This window comes from Plectropomus leopardus, chromosome 15 (genome assembly GCF_008729295.1).
Source record: "Plectropomus leopardus isolate mb chromosome 15, YSFRI_Pleo_2.0, whole genome shotgun sequence".
NCBI classification, from domain to species: Eukaryota; Metazoa; Chordata; class Actinopteri; order Perciformes; family Serranidae; genus Plectropomus; species Plectropomus leopardus.
The window spans coordinates 7,497,020-7,520,335 of NC_056477.1; the positions used below are offsets into that span (position 1 = coordinate 7,497,020).

At 39.1% G+C, this 23,316-nt stretch overlaps 1 protein-coding gene across 1 annotated transcript in view; it reads left to right on the top strand.

The window, feature by feature from the left end:
* srbd1 (S1 RNA binding domain 1) overlaps positions 1-23,316 on the top strand; it is a 62,334-nt gene that overhangs the window by 33,904 nt on the left and 5,114 nt on the right. Inside the window, exons 16-19 of the mRNA XM_042502281.1 lie at positions 490-572; positions 14,697-14,803; positions 16,101-16,268; positions 17,688-17,822. Of these exons, the coding sequence (XP_042358215.1) occupies positions 490-572; positions 14,697-14,803; positions 16,101-16,268; positions 17,688-17,822 (493 nt within the window). The remainder of the gene's footprint in view (positions 1-489; positions 573-14,696; positions 14,804-16,100; positions 16,269-17,687; positions 17,823-23,316) is intronic.

The window sequence follows — 23,316 nt, forward strand, 5'->3', positions numbered from 1 at the left end:
AGACATTTGGCCTCATGTGCAGCAGTGTGCTGAGGCCTTACAGACTCCATCGTTAAAAGCAACCCCCCTTTGGTTTATGTGGACTGTGTGTGTTTATTTGTGTTCTACATTTGGCTGTGTGCGGCAATGTGCGCGGGTCTGGTTAAATTAGAGGTTTTAAAGGTTCATGGCTTCAGCATCTATCAGGAAGCTAAATGACAGGTGCAAAGACTTCATTTGAAAGCCAGCTTTAATTATTATTAAGGGGGTGGTAGAGGGAAGACAATTAGGTTTTGGCCTGCCCTCAGGCCTGCACTGTAATATGCAGACAATTTACATATTCAGTAATTAAAAATAATATGGATTTGCATATTCAATAACTGTGATTCTAGATAGCAAGTTCATGAAAAACACAGATTCTCAAGAGACACAGAATTTCATGTTTGTTTCCCGTGTGTGTGTGTGTGTGTGTGTGTGTGTGTGTGTGTGTGTGTGTGTGTGTGTGGACAGTTTCCATTGGAAGACGTGTCCAAGATCCCCTGGCTGAGCTCGTGAAGATTGATCCCAAACACATAGGCATTGGAACGTACCAGGTAAGTGTGTTTTTTCTGTTGTGATGCTCTTTTTGGGTGAGAGCTTCTCGCCTCGGGGGCAGTGGAACATCTGCTGTGAGTTAGACTGAAGCAAAGGGCCGAGCAGAAAGCACATTAACAATAAACCATGATTGTACACACATGCGTGTTGTTATAGCACCGTCTGCTGTCGTTACTTATTTGCGGTCAAATACTAAACTTGCAAAGATGGGGCATGATGTGTGTTTTTATTTTTTTCTCTTTGTTCTCTCCTGTTTTTAACCAGTATGCTCTCTTTAACAAGAGTCTTGACCAAAATGGCTGTATCATTATGTTACATGAACCAACATTCACAGAAGGAATAAGAGAAAGAAAAGGAGAATATAAAAGCCATTTATACACATTTTGCCACAATATTTCTCAGCAAAAAGTAAAACTAAGCATCACATTGCAACAATTGCACTAGCATATTTCAATCTCTAAAATATTGGTTTGTCTAAAAGCATTTAAAGGAGCAGTGTTTAGGATTTAGTAGTGAGGTTTGCAGATTTCAACCAGCTGAAACGTCTCTTTTGTGCCGAGCATGAGCTCCTGTTTAGGATTCCATTAGTGTTTTTATGGGGAGACGAATTTTCTGCAGAGGTCTCTTCCTCTCTGCCTGTTTGCAACAAGCATGTGTGTTCATCTTTTTCTTCTGATAGCTCACCTCATTTCTGATCCAGATGTTCAGGAGGTTTTTACTGGGAGCCGAATTATGTGCAGACTTCTTTTTCTCCCCAAAACAAAAGGACGCAGTAATCAAAACTGGTAAAAACACTGAATAAAGCAGCATCAAGTTAATATTCAGTGTTTTGCTGATGCTGTTGTTGCAAAGGGGCTGTTAACTATGGTGGCCAACACGAAAACATTTAGTCCGTATCTAGAGCCAGCGTTTGGTTCCTCCATTCTGGGCTACTGTAGAAACATGGCAATGCAACATAGCGACTTTGTGTACGTGCTCTCTATGTAGATATAACAGCTCATTCTAAGGCAAAGAAAACACAACAGTTCTGATTTTCAGGCCAATCTACACAAAAGAAAACATACTTATAATATTACATTTCATTTCTGCCAGTATATCCCCTAAATCCTACACACTCTACCTTTAAAAGTACTTGCAAAACATTATATACAGTACATTATGCTCTAGTTTGTTAATTTGACTGTTTTCACTCTTGTAGAGTTTAGGTTTGACTTTTGTACATCAGGTAAAAACAAAGAAAGCAGGACTTTGGGCTTGAGGCTTTAAGGGAATGTGTGTGAGGGTTTAAAGCTATGACAGAACCAATGTGTAAACCTTAAAATGGGCTGTGAGAAGAGAGGCAAGCAGGGAAGTAGATAAACTTGGCCGAGGCCTATGTCAACAGATGATGCTAAGGTTGACAGCTAATTTAATTAATGGAGATCAGGGATGACGTATGTTTGCACATTTGTTTTTGCTTGGGTGATTGCTGCTCCTTGTCCATATGTGCTCCAAGTATGTGTGTGTGTGCAGATGAAACAACAGTTAGCTCAGTGTTGATTTTGTTCATTACAAGTGTGTGTGTAACTGTGAGAACGGGAAGACGAGCATTAGGTCAGTGTGCCTACTTTTTAGGCTTCCTGTTAATGCAGTATTGTTCTCCATATATGGTAGGTTGTAGGGGGGAAACGGTATGAGTGAATGGAAATAGGAACAGAACAAAAAGGACTGACGAAGACAAAGGCAAATAGAATAAGATCAAATTATTAGGCTGGCAGCTATATGTTGGTCTGGCTGGTGGGAGGGGCTTGTTGCTCTGGTTGAATGTTTCCAACAAGGCGGCTTGGTCACAAAGTTTCTCATTTTAAAGATAAACAGTGCACCAAAATCTATTTCTGAATACATTTGAGGCAAGAAATAGGCAGTGCAGTTACAAAATCTTAACTTATTTGCCTGGATCGACAGTTTGGCCACACATGAACAGTTATTGACATGACTGCTCTGCGGTAGTTTCTAGCAAATGCCATTACAAGCAGTAGCAAGAGGAGGGACATTATTAGTGTTATGTACTTCTTTCAGAATACAGTGACAGTTTCAGCAAAGTTATAACTGTAGCTTTAAAGGAATAGTTTATCACCCAAATGGCCATTTGTGTAGCAATTACTTACCTCATGTTACATTTTATTTGGTAAGAAAACTGATTTTTTGGCATGTCGGTGAAGGAAGAATCCAGAAATTCTTGATGAATTGAACCACGTTTATCAACAGCAAAACTATATCAAAACATCTGCTTACAAACTCTTACACAACTCATGTAGCATAATCCAAGTCTCACTTATCCATTGGCATGCTCAGTTCTTCCCAAACAGACAGCCCTTTCCAACGGGTTATTGAACTAAATGTAAAACTTATCTATGCTCTCTTGAAAAGCCAGACTGATAAACTACTGATAAAAACAGTAATTTTACCTTGCTGAACAACAGGAGCTTTCCTTGATCAGTTAGTTCTTTGTTATCATATGACTTTGATGAATTTGAACTAACCCTTTAAATAAACTGATAAAATTACTGTTTGGCTTTGGAAAGTGTGATGTGTTTCACTTTCAGTTCAATTCCCCGTTTGAAAGAGCTGTCTGTCTGCATACGACCGGATAAATGAGTTCATGAGTGTTATGACTTCAGCTCATCAAGAATTTTCTCTCTTTTTGGATTCTTTGTTCACTGGAGGCATGCAAGAAAAAAGGTTTTCTTACAAAACCCAACACAATATGGTGTGGAGTTTGATACACAAATGAGTGGATGCTCCTGTACACTAAGCCAATTATGTACAGCATTTACTGTAGCTAAGAGATACACTGGTTGATTTTTTTTTTTAATACTTTCCCTCTAACATTTGATACTCGGGGCCTGAAAAGTATTGTCATTTGTTGGTGTTGGCCGACAGAGCATTCAAGGCAGTGTTCGCAAAGAAAGAGTCCCAATTGACAACCACTTTAAATGAGAAGTCGAAGAGGGAAAAGGGGTTAAAAAGGACAGCAGAGGGTGACAAAAGTCAAAGGAAAAGGAATGATGGTGAATTTGAGGGTGAGGGGGGGAATGGAGATCTGAAAGAGAAAGGAGGAGGTCACATTGTGCAAGTGCTTGTGTATGTGTGTGTGTGTGTGTGTGTGTGTGTGTGTGTGTGTGTTAGGTCACAGGCCCGTGTCTCTCATCACCTCCTGACTGGACTCTCTGGGGTGCCCTGGGTTCTGCACCTCCCGCTCTCAGATCATGTGACTAGGTCAACAAACGATAATATAACCGGGTAAATAAACTCTGGGTGCTGACAGATATGAGACGGGACATCACAAACACACACACACACACACACGTACAAGCTACATTCAGAGTTGAAGGGTTAAGTGTGTGTATGTACTTGCATGTGTGTATTGTATAAGTGTGTGTGTGTATATGTGGAAGAGTGAGTGTGAGAAAAGTGCACTCATGCATAGTGTGAGTTTTCTAGCAAGTTCTTTTGTGCGATTCGTGGCATTTTGAGCTTTCAGAAAGTTTATTGCCATTAGACCCAGAAAGCATAAGGGCAGATGTAACTCTAGACAGCTGGCACAGCATGCGCCCTCTTTCTCTCTCCCTCTGCTGACCCAGTGAGTGACAGCTCTGAGAGAAAGGAGGAAATGAGCTGAGGGCTAAAAAAGTGAGGCCCATTAAAATCAGATTGGACGTAACTGTTGGTGTGGGAACACTGTTTTCACTACAGCACCTCTGGCAGACAGGTTTTTCTGGATACTCAGTTTGCCAGATACGCGTCTGTTTGAACGGGGCGTTATTGGCATTATTTTTCTTTATTTGTGGTTACCTGCAGTAATAATACATTTAAGTGGCTTCTGATATATTTGAGGTAAATTGTATTCGTAGTTCAGAGCACTTAAATAGGCAAACATTTCAAGAGTATTGTGTCCTTTATAATAAGACACTTAGTGGGTGTGGTCTTTGGACAGCTCCTCCATCTGTCAATCAGCTCTTTATGTCGCTGTAGTCTGTTGACTGCTGGGTAATCCCTAGGGCTGTGAAACTAACTGCTACTGGAAAGTACACACGCAGACACACACTGCTGTGTAAGAAAACATTGCCCGCCAGCCGGATATTAAAGAAACTGTCACTCTTCTCCTCACCTCTTTCAACCGTTCTCCTTCTCTCACCTTTTTTCCGTCTTTTTTCGCCTGAATTTTTCTGCTCTTGTCCTAATGACTCCCCTTCCTCTGCCTGACGTTCATACTATGTTTTTTTTCTGGCTCTCAAGTGGTACTACATGAACTGTGAAAATACACTAAAAAGTGGCACCAGATGAAATTAACATAACTTTTTTAGTTGGTTTTTGCTACTTGTCGTCACAATAGCAGTCAATAGGTGTGTTTCCATGGACCCTAATGATCAGAGAAATAGCCCATTTAAAATAAAAATGCCTCAAATAACCACCTCAATAGGAAGGAAGTGGCAAGATTGTAAGGAATTCTAATCAGGTTGAGAAGGATGTTGTGAACTTTTGATCATCCATTTAGCAGAAAAAATATTACCCCCTAACAACCAGTAAAGTGTTTAATCTGATCCTTTCTCTCTGGTTGGAATAAATACATTATTTCTGCGCATGTTCACTCCACGTGGATATATCATTAGGTGACGTAGGTGGTGCCTGCGCTGCACACGACATGCTACAACAGCTGTGTCTCTGTGCCTCCCTCTGCTGATTTTGAAAGAGAATTGTTCAAAAATTAAAAATATTTAGCGCCATGCTGGGACCACGTTCTTTTTTGTGTGCTGTGATTAATAAATGTATTTTTTGATTTTGAAACAATAGTCTTATGTTGTTGTAACATGCTGTAATGTGGAGTCGCTGGACCGAACAATCATCTATCGCTACTACTTGATGCATATGAGACATTTATGAGACATTGGTAAATTGTAACATCTAGTTTGCATGTGAGGTGTTGAGACGACATCTGTAGTTTGTAGCTACAGAAAATAACCTTAGCATCAGCAAAATGCCAAATATCTGTCCCGCTAATCAGCCAGGCTGATAATCTGTTGACCCCCAGCTCAGATCCACCCTTGGTGCTGCATGTCATCCCCTCTCTCCTTCTTTCATGTTGATAATATATCTATCTTATCAAATAAAGGGAAAATACCCCCAAAATAATAAAATAAATGAATTTTAATGTTTGCATTACAACTCGTAAGTTTCCCGTCATCATTGTTGTTTTTCTGTAGAACCAGCCACATTTGCATTGACCTAAAAAATTAGTTGAGGGAATTTGAGGATTTCACCTACAGCCAGTGCAATTAATGTCACTTTTCATACCAAGGCCACTGTGCCTGTATTGCGTTGTGTGTGTGCATGTGTGTGTGTGTGTCCAGCCTTGCAGGTGTGTATGTGTGCGCTTCAGCATCTTTCACTCCTGAATGGTCGTGCCTGCAGGGGAGACAGGAGCAGACAGAGCTGAGGGATGGAAGGAAAGCCAGAAATGGAGGGCTGACAGTGATTGATAGTTCCTGTCTCTGTGTTTTGAGGCATGGGAAAAATAAAACTGGTGCTCTTAAAGACTCGATCAGTGGCAGAAGCTGCCAAATGTAATCTGCTACTATTTTAATTATTTCCTTTAGGTTTGTCACAGCATGCATCTGTGTGTTTGTGTGCTGAGTGAGTCAAGCTTGTATCTTTGCTTGTATAATTGATGTAAACAGACTCATGCCAATTCTCTACTTATTCAACAATTTATAAAACATTTAATAGCGGTTGTCATGTCATGCTAGTTTTTCTAGTGCTTGGATGTTTGTCTTTTGGTGGTAAATTTTTTTAAGAAAGTTAACCTTTATTTTTATCTAATGCCATGGTTTTCACGTGTTAAAAGGAAATTAAACCAGTGGTTAAATGGCAAAACACACAAACATCAAGAAACTAATTTAAAGTGTAATATAAGATCAGTTAGATGGATTGGAAGTTAAAAGGTGTTTTGGGTGTAAAGAATGATGTCCTTAAATCAGCTGATCTGAGCTTATACTACTGGGAAAGTTGCTCTCTGTGCCTGTCTTGAGGCGTATTCTGTTTCAGTTTTCTCATGATCTGTTTTGCAGTCCCTCAGGTGATGTGTGAGTGTGTGACTGTTTTGCAGGAAGTTGAGAAATAGCCATTAGACATTCATTAAAGGTGTTGAAAAAAACATAAAACCATCTCCTTGCTGTCATATCACTTTCAGCTGCTGATTTACGACTCTGTATTTAACGATTTAACTATGCACAAATTCACATGTGCACACGCACATACACAGACTCTTAGCCAAGCCTGCGCGCCTGGAATAGTATGCAGTATGTTCAAGAGTGAGTTCTCATAGGGCGTTATACAAGCTGTCAGTCAGGAAGTACATGACCTTCAGATAACCTCAGGCACCTTGTTAGTTTGTACGGAGTCATTGATTATCTGAGAGTGATGGATGTGAAGAAGCAGTTTCACAGCAAGCACACATTTGCAGAGATTATGCAACAAATACTGGCTTTATTGACCTCTAATTGTTCATTTTGGAAGTCACAATCATAAGCAAACTCTTTTCTGGACGACTGCAGCTTCTAGTCTTTCCTCTCCTTTAAGTTGCACATCTACATAAAGGTTATAGGGGTTATAAGGGTTTAGATGCCCCTCCCTCTCTCTACCTGTTTTTACTTGAGAATAATCCCCCCCTGCAGCCTCAGTTGTCACCTGTACCAATATTTTGTAATGTTGCTTTTTCTTTTGGTCCCTTAAGGCCCTCTCACACCCGGGGCATTATTTTCTTTTGATTTATTTGCATGTCAGTATTTTTTCAAATTGGTTTTTTTTTTTTTTTTTTTTGTTATGAGTAATTTCACACAATGTGATTATCCCGTGATGAAAAATTTACTTTTTTGGAAGATTATCAAACAACAACACAGGTTCCATAGACTGAATCTTTTAAAGGTAAAGCACACCAGATCCACCCCCCTTCATTTGTACCTTTCACAATAAAAACCATTAACATATACACTGCATAACTGTTTATTAGAGGGAACTCAAAGTCAGTCAGAGAATATTGCTAAAAGGAACTCAATCAAAAAAACTTATAGTACATCAGGCTTTACAACAATTTACCGCAGACAGAGTGACAGACAGCGACAAATTTGCATCACTGCCAGCAAATCTATTGCAGGGTGTCTGTAGGTCAATAAAAAAAATCTAAATGTTTTGATAAATTATTTTTTTTTATTTTTTGGTCTTAAAAGTAGTCCTAAATAGTCTTGAGGTTTTAATTGCCACGTACGTTTTATCTTATTTAATTTATACATCTTTTAGTTTATTTTCTTATCAAAACGAGTCAATGTCTTCTGTGTGAAAGTCTACAATTCTGATGTCACAAATCTTAAAACCTACCACTGAACCTAATAATGTCTTTCTGTTTTATACTTGCACCTACACCTGGCAAAATGTAGATTAACTGATAATAGCAAAAGATAATTTATTTTAAAAAAAATCAGTCTTAAGTTTGGTTGAATGTTATTTTGGAAAGATCTTTAAAAAGCATTGAATTAAAGTGTCTGATAACTGCAGACACCCTGTATGTGTTGTCATCAAAACCTTGTATATTGCAATTGTTGCAGATTCACTCCACTGCAGGTATGCATAGTTTTGATGCAAAATACTCTTAGGTGACAGTTTTGCATTTTTGTGTTGTTGATTCGTCGTGCTCCTGTTGTGTAAAGGCCTTGAATGTTTAAGAAAAAGACGTTTTCTCTTGCAGTGAAGGCGAGCAGTACTTAAGTTGTAGGCAACTTCTGAACATATTAACTTGAATATTCTGCTTGCAAAAAAATGTTTTTTATTTGCTTTTCTGTTATGTGTTCAGTGCTTGGCAATAAGAAATTAACATATTAACGTTCAGTATGCCTTTGAAATTAAGTTGGAACAAGTCTAAAAAATACAGTAGATTGGTCAAATAAGTGTATGTGCCCCTCACATTAAAATAATAGAAATATGAAAATAAGCCTAATTTGCATGTGCTGAGCTAAATGCAGTGAAGGGAGGCCTAATGCCATCTGATCCCACAGTTTATAATCATCTTACAGTTATCCTTCCATCATTTACTGCCCTTGGGCTCTTGGTACATGCAGCCACTCTGGCTCCAGCATGATTCCAGTTGCCAAGCTCTTAGTGGCATCATTCATAAACGGTATTTCAGTCTGCTGACAGTCCGAAGACCTCCGCCATCATTGTCAGTCAACACCTTAACTCTCAGCAGTTGCTTCGTCTCCCTTTTCCCTCTCCGGCTCTCTGGCTTTATGCGTCTCTATATTTACAATTTGTGGATTTACATTTTGTGCATGCCTCATGTTGCAACACATTTGTGTTTCTACATCGGAAAAATGCCATTCATGTTTTACAGTTTCTCATCGAAATAACTCACAATGAAGTTTGTTTTGGGTGTCTGTCTTTCTCTCCTGCTCTGTGTTTCTCACCACTCTCTTTTTCTCTGTCTCTCTCTGATTGACATGCGGTAACTCAGCAGCATTTAAGTACTGAAGGTGCAGACAGAAGCACTTTGTTCTTGCGTGTTGGTTGGCTGGCTTCAGCTGGTTTCCGGCCAATCCAAACATGACCTTCACACATAGGGATCCAGTCCATTGGCTTTGGATGATTTTGAGGTTTGGGGGTCCGGGCGTTGGGATAGGAGAACGGTGGTGTTTTTTAATAAGGGATGGTAATGTATCTATTGGGTGGAATAAGAAATTTTAAAGGTCTTTCCATAGGGTGGCAAATTTGACTAGTGTAAAAATTGGTGATACATTTCACATGTGTCTGAATTGTGATTTCCGATGTACAGTGGCCGGTTTATTTTCTAGGTGGGATTAATGAAAGTAGAGAGAGGGAGAAGCTGAGATATGTGGATTGAAAGGTAGATAGAAAGATACAGGACGACATGCTCCATCTGTGCTTTCAGTGCCACTGTAAACTGAGCAGAGCACCATGAGGGCCTCTGCTGTCTGTATGTGTCAGCACAGATACACACATAGGGGATTGTGTGTATGTATGTTTAATAGAGCAGAACGTTTTCTGTAACAGTTGCTCTCTTCCACTCCAACCCTGGCACATTAAATCACTGCTGCCGGTGCCAGAGACACACTCTCTAAATCTAGACCTGCTGCTTCGGCAGATTGTCCTGGTTTCATCCTTAATATGAATTTTATGGTTTTTCTCTTCAAAAGGACTCGTTCACTTCTTTTTCTTTCTTTTTTATGTGTGTGTTTGCACCGCCTGCATGTGATTGTGTTTATCATTTATTTGCATGCATGAGTGAAATTTCATTCTTAAGTAAAAGTCAAAATTACCGTTTGAGAAACCTACTAAAAGTTTTAAAGTACAAATTACTTTCAATTTGAATATTTTCTATTACAAGTTGTAACAAAGACAGTAGATGGCAAATGTAGTATAGATTATGGCTAAAAAAAAATCAAGTAAAAGAAAAAGGAAAGTGAAAAGTATTTGTTCCTTAAAAGCACTATTTATTTGTATTGCATCACTAGCCGCCTCTGATGACAATACATTTTGGATCAGTCAGTGACTTGCTAAGTTGTGCCACATCTTTTAGGCCTGAGAGGTATAATCCATATCACAGGGCTTTAGGATTTTGTAAAATTTAACATTATTCTGTTTTTGACCAGGAACACCAATAGCAATTTTGAACCTAGCCTTGCCCTCAGGTTATGGATGGCTGAGGGTAAATTTGAAGTTATGTCTTATTTTTTCCAGGGCTGTCCTTGAAGTGATGTATGAAATCCCATTTTTTTCACCATATGTGCCAATGTGATTTTATGATACATAGCTGAGGTTCCATCGTTCATGTGAAAAATAAAGGATGCAGAAACTTTAGTTCTTGTCCAGCTCATGGAAATCAGCTCTGCCAGCCTTTTCTGTGCATATTTTTCTCCCCAATAGATTATATTTAAACCATAAAGTTTTTTAGTGTTAGATTAAGCTTCAGTTTGCATCACTGTATGTTTTGCTTTTGCAGAAGGAGCACCACAAAAGGAAGTACCAAACTTTGCCTTTTAGCAAATCATTATAGAATCATCAGCAAGCATCAGAAACAAGCAAAACTTTATTTATAATGTAGCACATTTCGTGGAAAAAAACAGTGTGCTTCTCAGAAAACAAATAATGTTACAGTTGTATACACAAACTGTACATAGAGACATATATAAAGTACCTGCTCTGCTAACAATAAATAAGTACATGCAAAATTGAGTAAACTGGCTGTTTAAACTTGTGTTGTCCTGGTTAACATGAAAAGCACAAGTCATTTAGAATAAATATTTGTGTTGCATAAATTTTGCTTGAAAAAAATGTTTCATAGAGAATTTTTGAAACGTTATAAGAATAAAATAATACTTATTAAAGTTAGGTTACAGTTTCACTTCAGGTTTTCCCATCCCTTATTGAGCGCGGTCATACGCTGTAGTGCACGTGCAGCTCCGTGTTACAATACCTTAGATCCTCTTGTGCTGCTCCCACCTCTATAAGGTTTCAATAAGAATGTGAGAACACATTCATCTGGGTTTTATTGCAGGTTAAAAGTCACACGGCCTCACACATCTTCACCTTTCTCGTGTGAAAACATTCTTCTCAGGTGTGACATTACAGGTGATTTCCTCTTTCTCCTCTCTGACTATCTCCGTCTTGCTCTCCTTTTTCTATATCTTCTCACCGGAAATCATAAAACTTTCAGTGGGAACTTCTGATCGTTTGGAAAGTTATTTTTATTGACTCCAAAATGCCTCTGGCTGTAGTGCTTCAGCATTCACACTAAGAATCAGACTGCAGGTCACACGAGGAGTCACCAGGGGTGCTACTACCTCATCTCTAGCTGTCTTTATCTGTCTGCTGAATCACAGTGTTTACCATCCTGCTTATGGTAGGCAACTGTTTTTTGTTGCCGATATTACAGTAATCTTTCAAAGGAAGCTCTCGCAATGTAAATGATACCTGAGCTCAATAAATACAACAAAGAAGATTAATTTAATACAGAAATAATTGACTGAAATGTTATTTCAAGAGAAAACAACATCCTGTCATCCGACTCTCAACAGGGTTGACAAGGAAAATCATTTATTTATTATAAATACAACTACTAACAGGCAAGCAATTCTTGGTGATTTCACACCAAATGTCTTTAATAATACAAAAGTGTTATTCTCTAAAACTCACTAACAAATTATGAAATAACATTTAATTATTAGATTTAATAATCAAAATTATTCATTTGTATTATTTGTGTTCCCATCATAATTTATTATTTCATAACATCTTTTTTTTTGTTTAATACTTAACATTTTGGGGTTCCATACTTCTAAGCTAATTCCTGCATTTGTCATGGAGTGTTAAACGAGCGTGGTTCTCATCTGATTGCACACTCAGTGCTTTTGATGCTGTAATACAACTTGTTTACAGCTGTTATATTATAGGAAACCAGGTCAAAAAGAGGTATGTTGCACAACAGCAGAAAGAAGTGATTAATGTGTTCATTATGTCCTCTCAAAAAACAAAACTTTGAAGCCAAGATTTGCTCTATAGTACCTGTAACAACAGTGTTAGTGTCATAAAAGTGCAAGTGTGTTCCCCTGTGATTAAAAGTTCAATGACTGTATAAAACGGAAGCCTGAAGTGCTTAATTATTTTTAGAAAATGCCAAATCTTACATTAAATGCATTCCTTCAAAGATTAAATGATGACAGTGTCCTTCCGCTTTGTGCCCTCAACGTCTTGGCACTATGAACAAAATATTTGCAAGTATGTCAATCAGCTATGTGCGCTAATCCCGTAATGATGGTTGTTGTTGACAGCTGGTAAATGCAGCATAAGGTGTTTGCTTTGGCAGAACACCTTAAGAGTTAAACCTGCACAGTTTCAAGCTGATATTATGTCCCTCTGGGTCAGTTTAAGTAACTTTGGCTTTATGTTCATGTTCATGTTATTCCCTCATGCTACTGTAAGTAAAGTAAAATCATTTCATAACAAATACATAGTTTTGCAAAACTGAATTGAGTCCAATTAGTAGAGGTGGGGATTTCTCTCCTCAGCTGGAGATGTTATGTATGTTAGGTGAAGCAGTGCCTCTCAAATGGGGGTACATGTACCCCTAGGGGTACTCTGGATTACTGTAGAGTGTACATGAGATTTGTTTAAAACATTAATTTAAAAAATATCAATCATGCATAACTCCTGAAATAATCATGTCACTAAATTTTAAGTACATCTTATCAAAAAGTTGATGCTTAATGCAACTGCAATGTCATCTTACTGATTTGGCATGATGACAAAATTGGTCTGCCATGAATTTATTGATGGACACCAAACATTTAAATTGTAGCATTTTAGTGTTTTTAATTTACAAGGTTATTGTTTTGTAAATCAGACACTTTTACCTCTCTGTAAATGTTTTTTATTATTACCAAAAATGTCTTATGCTAGTCAGGGCTAAAAAAAGTTTTAAAGGGGGAACATTACTGAAAAAGTACCATTGTTTAAAAGAAAACACAATATGCTAATCTCATGTCTTACAGAAAGTACGAAAAAATACAATCAGTTGAAACTTGATTCAAACTAGTGAATGTCTCATATATGGCCGAGCAAAACTCCATGTGTTCCTTCACTAGAACGTACACCCGTCTGTCTCTCCCCGTCTGTCCTCATCTGTCCTGCTGTCCTGTTCCTGCTGACAGAGAAGGGTGTGTTTGCTAGCTGGCAGTGCTGTTATCTGTTTACAAGCCAGTGTTTGTTCAGAGCTTTATCATGTTACAGGACAACCCATGCTAGTCCCAGTCGCGTCTCACAGCACACACAAACACTTGTGCACACACACATAGCCCAACAGTAGTCTAGTTTAGACTGTCAGTTAATCCTCGAGCAGTTGCTGAGGCATCGGTCTCCAGCTGAACTCCGCCCAAGGCTTCTGTTTGTCTGGGGATGACTGCTAAGGCCTTGTAGAATTACTTAAATCTTATTTTGGTGTTTCGTTTTGATTGAGTTAATTTCTTTTTCACTCTGCTCCTCTCCACTCTCCTTGTCTTAATCTTAGTTGTTGGCTTTCCTCCCTGCTCCTTATTAGGAAAAAGATTCTAGTCCTTTTGGAAAATATGTCCTGATTAATTAATGATTGGCTGCCAGTGGAGAAGTGTGAAGAGTTCATTTGGAGGATCTTAAGTGACAGCGAGCTACACTAACGAGAACACTATGTTAGTAGGAGAGAGAAAGATTATTCACAAGCCAAACTAAACATTCTCTCTGTCTCTCTCCCCTCTGCGCTCCCTCTCTGCCTCTCTCTTACTGTACCACTTGTCAATCAAACCTCTTTCACTCAGTTTGTCAGTCATTTATGCTGGAATGGAGAGGATCGTGCACACTTTCAAAAACTTGCCGACAGGTACGAAGGAGGAAATTGGAAATTGATGAAGAAAAGCGGATTCACGCACATATGTCCCATTACTTGCAGTTTATTACACAAACAATGTTTTGGTCCTCAGACCTTCCAGTATTTTATACTAACACTTTCTGTATCCCTTTAAGGATGATTTTTTTTATTATTCCCTTGGGGAAATTCTACATGCACAGGACCAAATAGTAGCATAAAGCAAATCTGTAATATAATAGTGAATAAAAACAGTATGAGGATAATGTGAACAGAACATGATTATGCAAAGTTTATCAAAAAGTCTGCAATAACATATACTTGGTTGTCATGTGTGGAAGAAAATATGACAAAAAAAATACAGAATTGCGACAAAAAAAGCAGCAGTGTTAGCTTTAGAATGAAACAGTTTTATACATGAAAGTTTCTGCAGTTTTTAGTGTGATCGCACCTCGAAAATACGTAGAAAGTGTAAAACCTGTAAAATTCCTAAAGAGCACCTGCTCACATGTCTGTGTTTGTTTCGAATGTCTGTGCAACAAACGAAAGCAGTAATTTAATGTTGTTTTCTCTGCTAATTTAGTTTTCTGCCTGACATTTCTTCTCTGTGTGTGTCTGTGTCTGTGTGTGTGTGTGTGTGTGTGTGTGTGTGTGTGTGTGTTTGCTAAATGTGTATTTCCAGCATGATGTGTCAGCCGGCGCTCTGAAGGCAGCGTTGGATGGCGTGGTGCAAGAATGTGTGAGCTTCGTCGGGGTGGACATCAACATCTGCTCAGAGACACTGATGAGGTAGATGACACATGAAACAACACACATACATGTGATCACAAGCAAGTGCTCTCTCTCCTGCACACACACACTTGCACACACACGCAAATGGTGAAGGGGAGATGAAGTAGGTCCTCTGACATACTTTCCCTCAGCAGTCACAGCATGGCAGAGCTTCATTCACACTTTGCACAGGCGCATATTCAGTGCTTACACACACACACACACACACACACACACACACACACACACACACACACACACACACACACACACCAGCCTGCCAGCTTTCTGTTTGGATTATTCATGCATCACATTCTGACCTCACTTATTGGGCCAGTTGGAATCATCAGAGGGGATTAGGCAATGCATACACACTCATATCACTCTCACACATAGAAATGCATACATATGCGCAGTTGCAAATATCTCTGATAGTAACCGTGCACTCATACACATGTTAACTACAGCATGTAAAGTACATTTGCATGATTCAAAAGTACAGGAAGTGCAAATGTTTTATATACACACATACTTGAAGTAGATACAAACAGTATAAAATGAGCTGGCATTAGCTGCAGAGCAGGCATCAGGTCATCTGTTTACCTGTCTGCTCTGCAAGTGAGCTTTTTCCATTCCTGAAGTTATGCTACACACACACATATTAAACACACAGACGTGTTGATGACTGAGGTATTATGGGAGTGTTGACATTGCTGTGTGTTTTAGCAGGAGTGAGTCACTGTGGGCATTAACAGAGCAGACCTAATTGAGTTTCAAATCACCTCTCATCGTTGCTCAGCCAAAATTGGACAAATATACTCTCTAAATATTGGCTTGTGTGCGTCTGTGAGTGTTTCCCCTTCTTGTTTAAATGCCAGGTCACGGTTTGCACAATCTGCTCTGTTTGTTTGTTTATTATAGAAATCATAGGCCAGATGTGTAAACGATACATATGCAAAAAGCAAAAACATGCATATACCATTTCTCAAAACTGGTATTTACGAAACAAGAATGTGCGGAGAAAATGTCTATACCACACGCATATTTCCGACTAGGCGATTACCACGATGATGGTTTACTGGTACATGATGTATTAGTGGTATGGGCACTATAAACAGCCACAGCCAAACGTAATGGTTAGACATCTCATTTTGAAACTTTGATTTCCCCCCAGTTTATTTTTTACTGTACTGTTCCTCACATTATCATCCAGTGTAGAACACAGACCTCAGAAGTAAACACAAAGACCTCAAAAAAGTTTGAGACGATCTTGTGTGACATTTTAACTTTTTTTATTTGTTGTTTTATCTCCTAGGCATGTGGCAGGCCTCAATGCAGGCAGGGCGCGGAGTATTGCAGAGTGGAGAGAGCAGAATGGCCCCTTCATCAACAGAGAGCAACTCAAACTGGTCAAAGGCATGGGGCCCAAGACCTACCAGCAGTGTGCCGGCTTCATAAGAATCAACCCTCAAACGCTACACAGGTACACATTCACATGCAAACTGTATGTACAGATACACACATAGGCACACACACTTAATTCAGCTTCAAGGATTAGTTTACACAAATTGCCAAAAAAAGTATCTCCTCATTTCATTTCCTAAGGTGTCTAACTTAGCAGGTGGTTTTGGTTTAAGTTTCAGGTGTACATCCCTGAGATTCCTCTATAGAGTTTTGTTTGGTGTGCTTAAAGTATCAAGAATGACATTTAAAAAAATCAACAACATTTTGCTCAAGGTTCAGCTTCATTATCATTGAACACTCCCAAGAGTTCACAGGTTATGCAGTTGTAGCTTAGTCTATGGTGCACACATGAAAATGGTAAATAAAAGACAAATAGTTTAAAATATAATAATAAAAAAACAGTACTGTATGCAGACATGGTATATGCACAATATGTATGTAAAGTTGTAGTACAAATAAATTACTTAGCAGTGCAGTCGAGTGATATGGTGACGTGCAAATGAGCACAAACAACATGACACACCAGCATAGTGCAAATCACAGATGCAATAAATGTATTTGTGGTGCAGTGTATATGATTTGTATGTCATTCAAGGCACATACGTACATGTGTATAGTAGGGCTGGGTATCGGCACTCATATCGACTAAATTTACACAGTACCAAGTGATATTGGAACCTCTACAGTCAAACAATACATTAGATCCTTTTGTTCCCAGATCCAAGGTGCAGAAACAACGTTTTTTGTCCACTTGCTGAATGGCTAGTGAATATATTTAAATTTTACCAGCCACTCAATAGATAGCTATCGTTTTTGTGGCTTGTGAATGGAGCAAATCTCGCCAACATTTGGCTAGTCAATGGTGCTTATTTTGGACCCTGCCTAGACCTAGAAAAAAAGTCCATTTGTATAGTTTTGCTCGCAGCTGATCACCACAAGTGTTTTTTTCTCATTGAAAAAAGTCTATAAAGTTTTCAAAAGTGTGTCTATACAACACACCTGTGGCATCTGGTGGCATTTTTATCTGAATGCTTCCATTTACATGAAGGGTATCCAACGCAGTAGACAAAACAGGTATCAAATAAAGTACTCTGTTGGTAATGGTGTCACTCTAAGGGTGGTAGAACTGGCACGGGTATTGTAGTTTTTATGTTACCCAGCACTAGTGAGAAGGGTTGTGGTTTTATGGTGGTGTAAAGAAGATAAGGGAAGTAGAGATGTCAAAGCATTGTTTCAGTATAAAGTGTTGAACTGAAATAGTGCAAATTTTGACAATGTATGTGGATTATCCAGAATAACAAATGCAGTATTTCGAGAAAGGCACTTTCAAGGCTTTGAGTGGTCCATGACCAGATACAACTAGATGTAATTGTAAAAAATATGTTGTTTTTTTGGACATCCTCATAAACGTAAATGTCCCTCTGTCTTGTCCAAACAGTGCCTCACCTCAGCCTGCACCAGAGAAACCAGCAGCCAAGAAGGGGAAGGGAAAGACTGGCATCAACATACCAACCTCATTTAACCCCCTGGACCAGACCTGCATACACCCAGAGTCCTACCATGTGGCACAAAGGTACACACACACACACACACACACACACACACACACACACACTTGTAAATCAGTCTACCCCACTGGCCAAAGCATGTTCAGGGTAAGATGGAGTTGATTTTGACACTGTCTCATATGGGGCTGGTTATAGTGGTGGAGGACTGTGATTCAATTTACACAGACATGGGATACAAGAGAGGAGGCGTTGGCTTTGTACGTGTTTGTCAGTGTGACTGTTTCTGTGTGTGTCCTTGTGTGAGATTTGATTGTTAGCGCTGCCGATGCTGATATCAAAAGCACATTGAAAATCTGTCCAAGACTTGTATGTCCTGTTCTCGTGTGTGTGTGTGTGTGTGTGTGTGTGTGTGTGTGTGTGTGTGTGTGTGTGTGTGTGTGTGAGAGTGTGTGTGTGTGGGTGTGTGTGTGTGTGTGAGAGAGAGAGGGAGAGAGAGAGAGGGAGAGAGAGAGAGAGAGAGAGAGAGAGAGAGAGAGAGACAGGCAGGCGCACACACACATAGAGGGAGGACCCTCTCTCCTACAGCTGTAGTCACTCAACTGTGTTTAGTCTACATAAGTTCTGACACTAGTGGCTCTAAGCATCGCTCCCCTCATGTTGATGCGCCTTTAATGGCCTCTGTGCATGTGTGTGGATGGATGCGTCTCTTTGCGCACGTGTGAAGATAGATTTTTGCCGCTTGTATAAAACTGTTTTTGCTTTTCCTTCCTACTTCAACTAAGTGACATTGTATGTTTGTGTGTTTATTTGTCAGTGTCAGCAGAGATTGCATTGCACAGTATTTCAAAGAGCTGATGATGGTCAGAGGTTTAAAATGACAAATATCCACCTCCTATTGTAATAAAAGTCTGTTCCTTTTTCTCTTTTGATTTCTCACACATACAGTATATCTCCACACTGTGTTTTTTTCCACAAAGCCACACTTTGTTTCTTTAAATTTATTTACATCATCTTAACAGACACCTTTCTCTTTCTCATCCTCATCCATTCATCCATCTATCTCCATCCAGCTCTGTCTGTCGTTTCACTTCATCTGTCTTTCTTTGTCATTGGTGTTTGTTGTAACGACTCATTAAGGTGCCCAAATACCAGTGTTGTCATGGTGACCTCTTAAACGTCAGCCATCATCGCTCACACCTGGCAGAGTGTATTTGTGCTTTTGTACGCTTATATTTGTTATATTTTAACCTGTTGGGACGGGGGGGTATTGAAACCAAAAATTTGACTGGCTGAGTAGCGTACGTAAGATGATAAAGGCTGGAAATGTTGCAACTGTTGTTGTACAGTTCTTTGTGACCAATGAACAGACTGCAGTGTTTCTAGCTCCACTGTTTAATATGGGATCAGTGTGCTTGGTACCTCAACATAGGGGTGACGAACAAACTGGATGGAACAGTTCTCTTGGCACCATCAACAATTTTTCACAATGGAAAAGCAAAAATAATAATAATAATAATATCTACATTAGATATCCTGCATGCAGCTAAGTAGATGGTAATACGTGGTAAAAAAAATCACGAGTGTCTGCTGTGTATTTCTCTTTCTTGCCTGCTTATCCTTTTTCTCTTTATTCTTAAATCTTACTCCTGTCTCTTATAATTCATTTATCATTCTCTGATTTAATATTTTTCTCGAGTTCAGAGCCCTTAACACCATGTTAGCAAATTGTATCCTTTGTTATGATTATCTACTAATCCTTGTCTGGCATTTCACTCATTTCTATTCAAATTAATTTCTCACCTGCTTGCACATGTATTTTGCATTGACCACAGTTTCACAAACTCTCAGGGAATTTGAGAAAGCTTGTCTTGTGGTTCTACAGTATGTCACAACCTTCTTTAACATTTTTCATTTGTTACTACGATTGTGTGTGAGGTTGAGGTCAGATGACGGTGCAGGAAAAGCCATGTCAGCACTTGCTCTTCCTTGGAATTTAGACGACCTGATGCAATGGAAAAAAAACAATCTTCCACCGAAACTTCAAATCAAAGCGTGCGTCACTCTTCTGCAAAATAGACCATTGTACTTGATGAGTGTATGAGCCTGATTTGGCTGTCTCCTCATATAAGCCCTAAACATCACTGTTGTAATTGTATGTTTTGATTAATCTGTTTCAAAAATGTTGCTTTCTTGATTAATTTTATTGACCTTCGCAGATAATTGTCATTTTATTTAGAATTAAAATAAATAATAACATTAAGTTAACTAGACTTTTCCTTACTTTGAGTTTTGGTGTCATGCCAGGCCAGCAAAAAAAGATTCAGCCTTATATTCTGTTAATCATAATCATGATCGTAATCTAATCATAATCACAAGAAACATCATTTATAAAGCACTTTTCATACAAGGATAGCTAAAAGTGCTCCACAATAAAAATGTGACACAAAAGTAGAAAGACAACAGGAAAAGACAATCAGTAGACACAAGATGATAAACAAAATATAAAAGGGAGGGTAAAAAATTTCAGAGACTAGTAAGAATAGAAAAAATGAGAGAACTGACATAAAATGATCATTAGAAGATTTACACTAATTAAAAGTCAGTCTAAATAAGTGGGTTTTTCTAAATATTGTGAAATTTTCAAAAAAAAAAAAAGAAAGAAAATGCTCTTCTTTGCAGTTACTCATTAGCATAATGGGACACATTTAAGCCCTCTATATGAAAAATCTCACACTGTGTAGAGCATGAAATGCCTCACTGCTCTCCTCACGTCCTCACCTACAACTGATGAAAGGAGGAGATACAGAGGGAGGATTGTGGAGGAATGCTGTTTGTATGTGTGTCTGTGTCTGTGTGTGTGTGTGTGTGTGTGTGTGTGTGTGTGTGTGTGTGTGTGTGTGTGTGTGTGTATGCCTTTATGGTGTATAAGGAATATCATGTTCATCACATTAGTGAAACTGGATCCTCCATTACTGCTCACAACCCACACATCACCCCCTTTTTGTAACCCTATACAACACACACACGCAACACCACACAAGTCCTCCACCTTTGTTTCAGATGTAGTGAGATATAGCAAATCTTGATGCAACTTTTCTGTTAAAAAAAAAAGAAAGAAAGAAAAAAAGTGTAATATTCAGCTCCAGAGAATCTACTCTGCTGGAATATTTCACATCAAAATATCAAAAAAGCATATTGTTGTAAAACCGTTGGCTCCGTTACATGAAATCTATCCTCTGATATGAGACAGAGGGGGTCCACTCTGATGAATTCTTCTCTGATACGTAACAGTCGGGGCCCAATATTTCTATAATACAACACAGAGTGGGCTCTTGCTGTGGGCCTGGATAAAATCTATATCCTAGCCCACCCAGCCCCACATTCACACGGACACAGTGTTGGTGGTAATTATATGAGAATGAACCCAACAGTGGTGGAGGCCTCTGGACTCCTGGTACCCCTTAAATACTAACATACACCGTTGGAAAAATGAGATGGGCAACACACACACACACACACACACACACACACACACACACACACACACACACACACACACACACACACACACACACACCCAAAAACAGAAACTGCCACCCCCCAAAACCATTGTAAGATGTAGAGCCAGAACGGAGGCTGCTCTTAATTCAACACTGCTTTTCCTCCCTCAGCTCTCTCCTCTCCCTCTATCATTCCATCTTGAATATTTAGGAATGCTCCCATATTTGATCTGGAAACTGATAAGCTGCACTAAGGGTGTGGGAGGGTCATTTAAGTATTGCTGTTTTTCTTTTTGTGTTTTTTTTTTTTAAATCTATTTTAATGCCTTAATTGATTTTCAAGAAGAACAAAGCTGAAGCAAGAAAGCAGAAAATAGTGGACGGTCAGAGGACATGGACCTTGAGCTGCTTGAAAAGCAACTTCAGCACAGACTCCCTGCAGGATCTGCAAACTTTCTGTTGCCGCCGTTACACAGATTAGACTCACCCCACTGTGACTCCAGCGCAGGGGATCTTCACTGGCTGAATTGGAGTTACTACAGCTCCTGCTGAGTCTGTCTCCCAAGCTTCTGCCTCACTCTCCTCCTGATGAATAGTCTCCAGTGGGGAGAGTGCTAGCTAGATAGCTAATTATCGCTCAATTGTGGTCTGATAATCAGAGAAATTAAATGAGAGCAGGGCAAGGGGCTGAGCCAGTCAATTTGCTGAGCACAGCTCTACAATTTAACATTTTACCTATCTTAAATATAACTACAACAACAAAAAATAGAAAATCACTCATTTGCAGACACTGTTGATATGGCATCCGCCATCAGTAAATCAGTGTATAGAAAACAGTGCAGGGACAGCTATTATAGAAAGCTATTATATAAATAGCTATAGCTTTAAGTTTACCTCAAAAAGTATACATTTTTTATTCATTTTGTTGTACATGTACATTTTAGTAAGTAAGTCAGTAAGTGATTATGAAAGTAAAGATTTTTCCCCCAGAGCAAGATCATGACGTGCTTCACTGAAATAAAATTGTAAAAAAAAACACCATAAAAACTATTATTAGTTTATTTACCATGTTTCTATGCAGTATTTGATGCTGCTAAAATGAAAGTCAGAAAGACTGACTGACATGAGACATTTTTCCTATGGTCTGGGGTAAAGAAAAATCGCTACACTTATCAAATCAGCAACCGAGTATCGTGATAGGATCCAATCAGGAGATAAGCATATTGTCCCAGCCTTGGTCTGCACCCTGCTGAACCCGTGTGTTTATAAGTCAAGCAGTCTGATGTTTGAAGGGTTTAATGTTCTACTATCAGTGAGTATCCACTGAGAAAAGCCTGCAGTTCAACCTCCGCCCATATGAACAGAAAAGCGGACAATATTTTAAGTTGGTTGAAATCCTAGTGGCATTAACAGACTTTTCAAAATTTCCAGTGAAAAGATAAGTTTCTTTATGAATGCCTGTAGGGAATCATACAATGAGAAATAAGACTTCTAATATACTTTTGCTTTACTTTAGCAGCAGGAAATAATCCCTGAGTGAGTGCTGCAGATAATGAACACCCAACAAGATGTACTTGGCCCCGTTACTGAAAAAAATATTAATACTTCTATCCCTGTAAAGTTTTGGGGGGTATTTTTACAAATGTTGACACAGTAGAGAAGACTGGACATATTGTGTGTGAGAGAAAAAGTGATGGTCCCAGGCTGGATTCAAACCATGGGGGCTATGTGGTGTGCATCTTAGACCACTAGGCAACCAGGGCGCAAGTATTCCTTTTCCTGTAAAAAGATATATGGTTGGAAAGTTAAGAAGCTGAGGGAGACGCAGGAGACAAGATCCGAGTGTTAGACAGAAGTCCATTTTGGTCCAAAGGTGCTGTTTCCTCACCGCTAAGCCCTTTCTGGCCTATACTCTGCAACTATTTTGTACCGATCTGGCTCACTGGTGTTGAGGGATTGATTCCGCTTGTCTCCCGCTTTTGGACGGCAGACGGTGACTTAGCTGGCAGGGGCCTCTCCGCTCACAGCTGTCTCATGCATAGTTTGTACACAAGCCGTG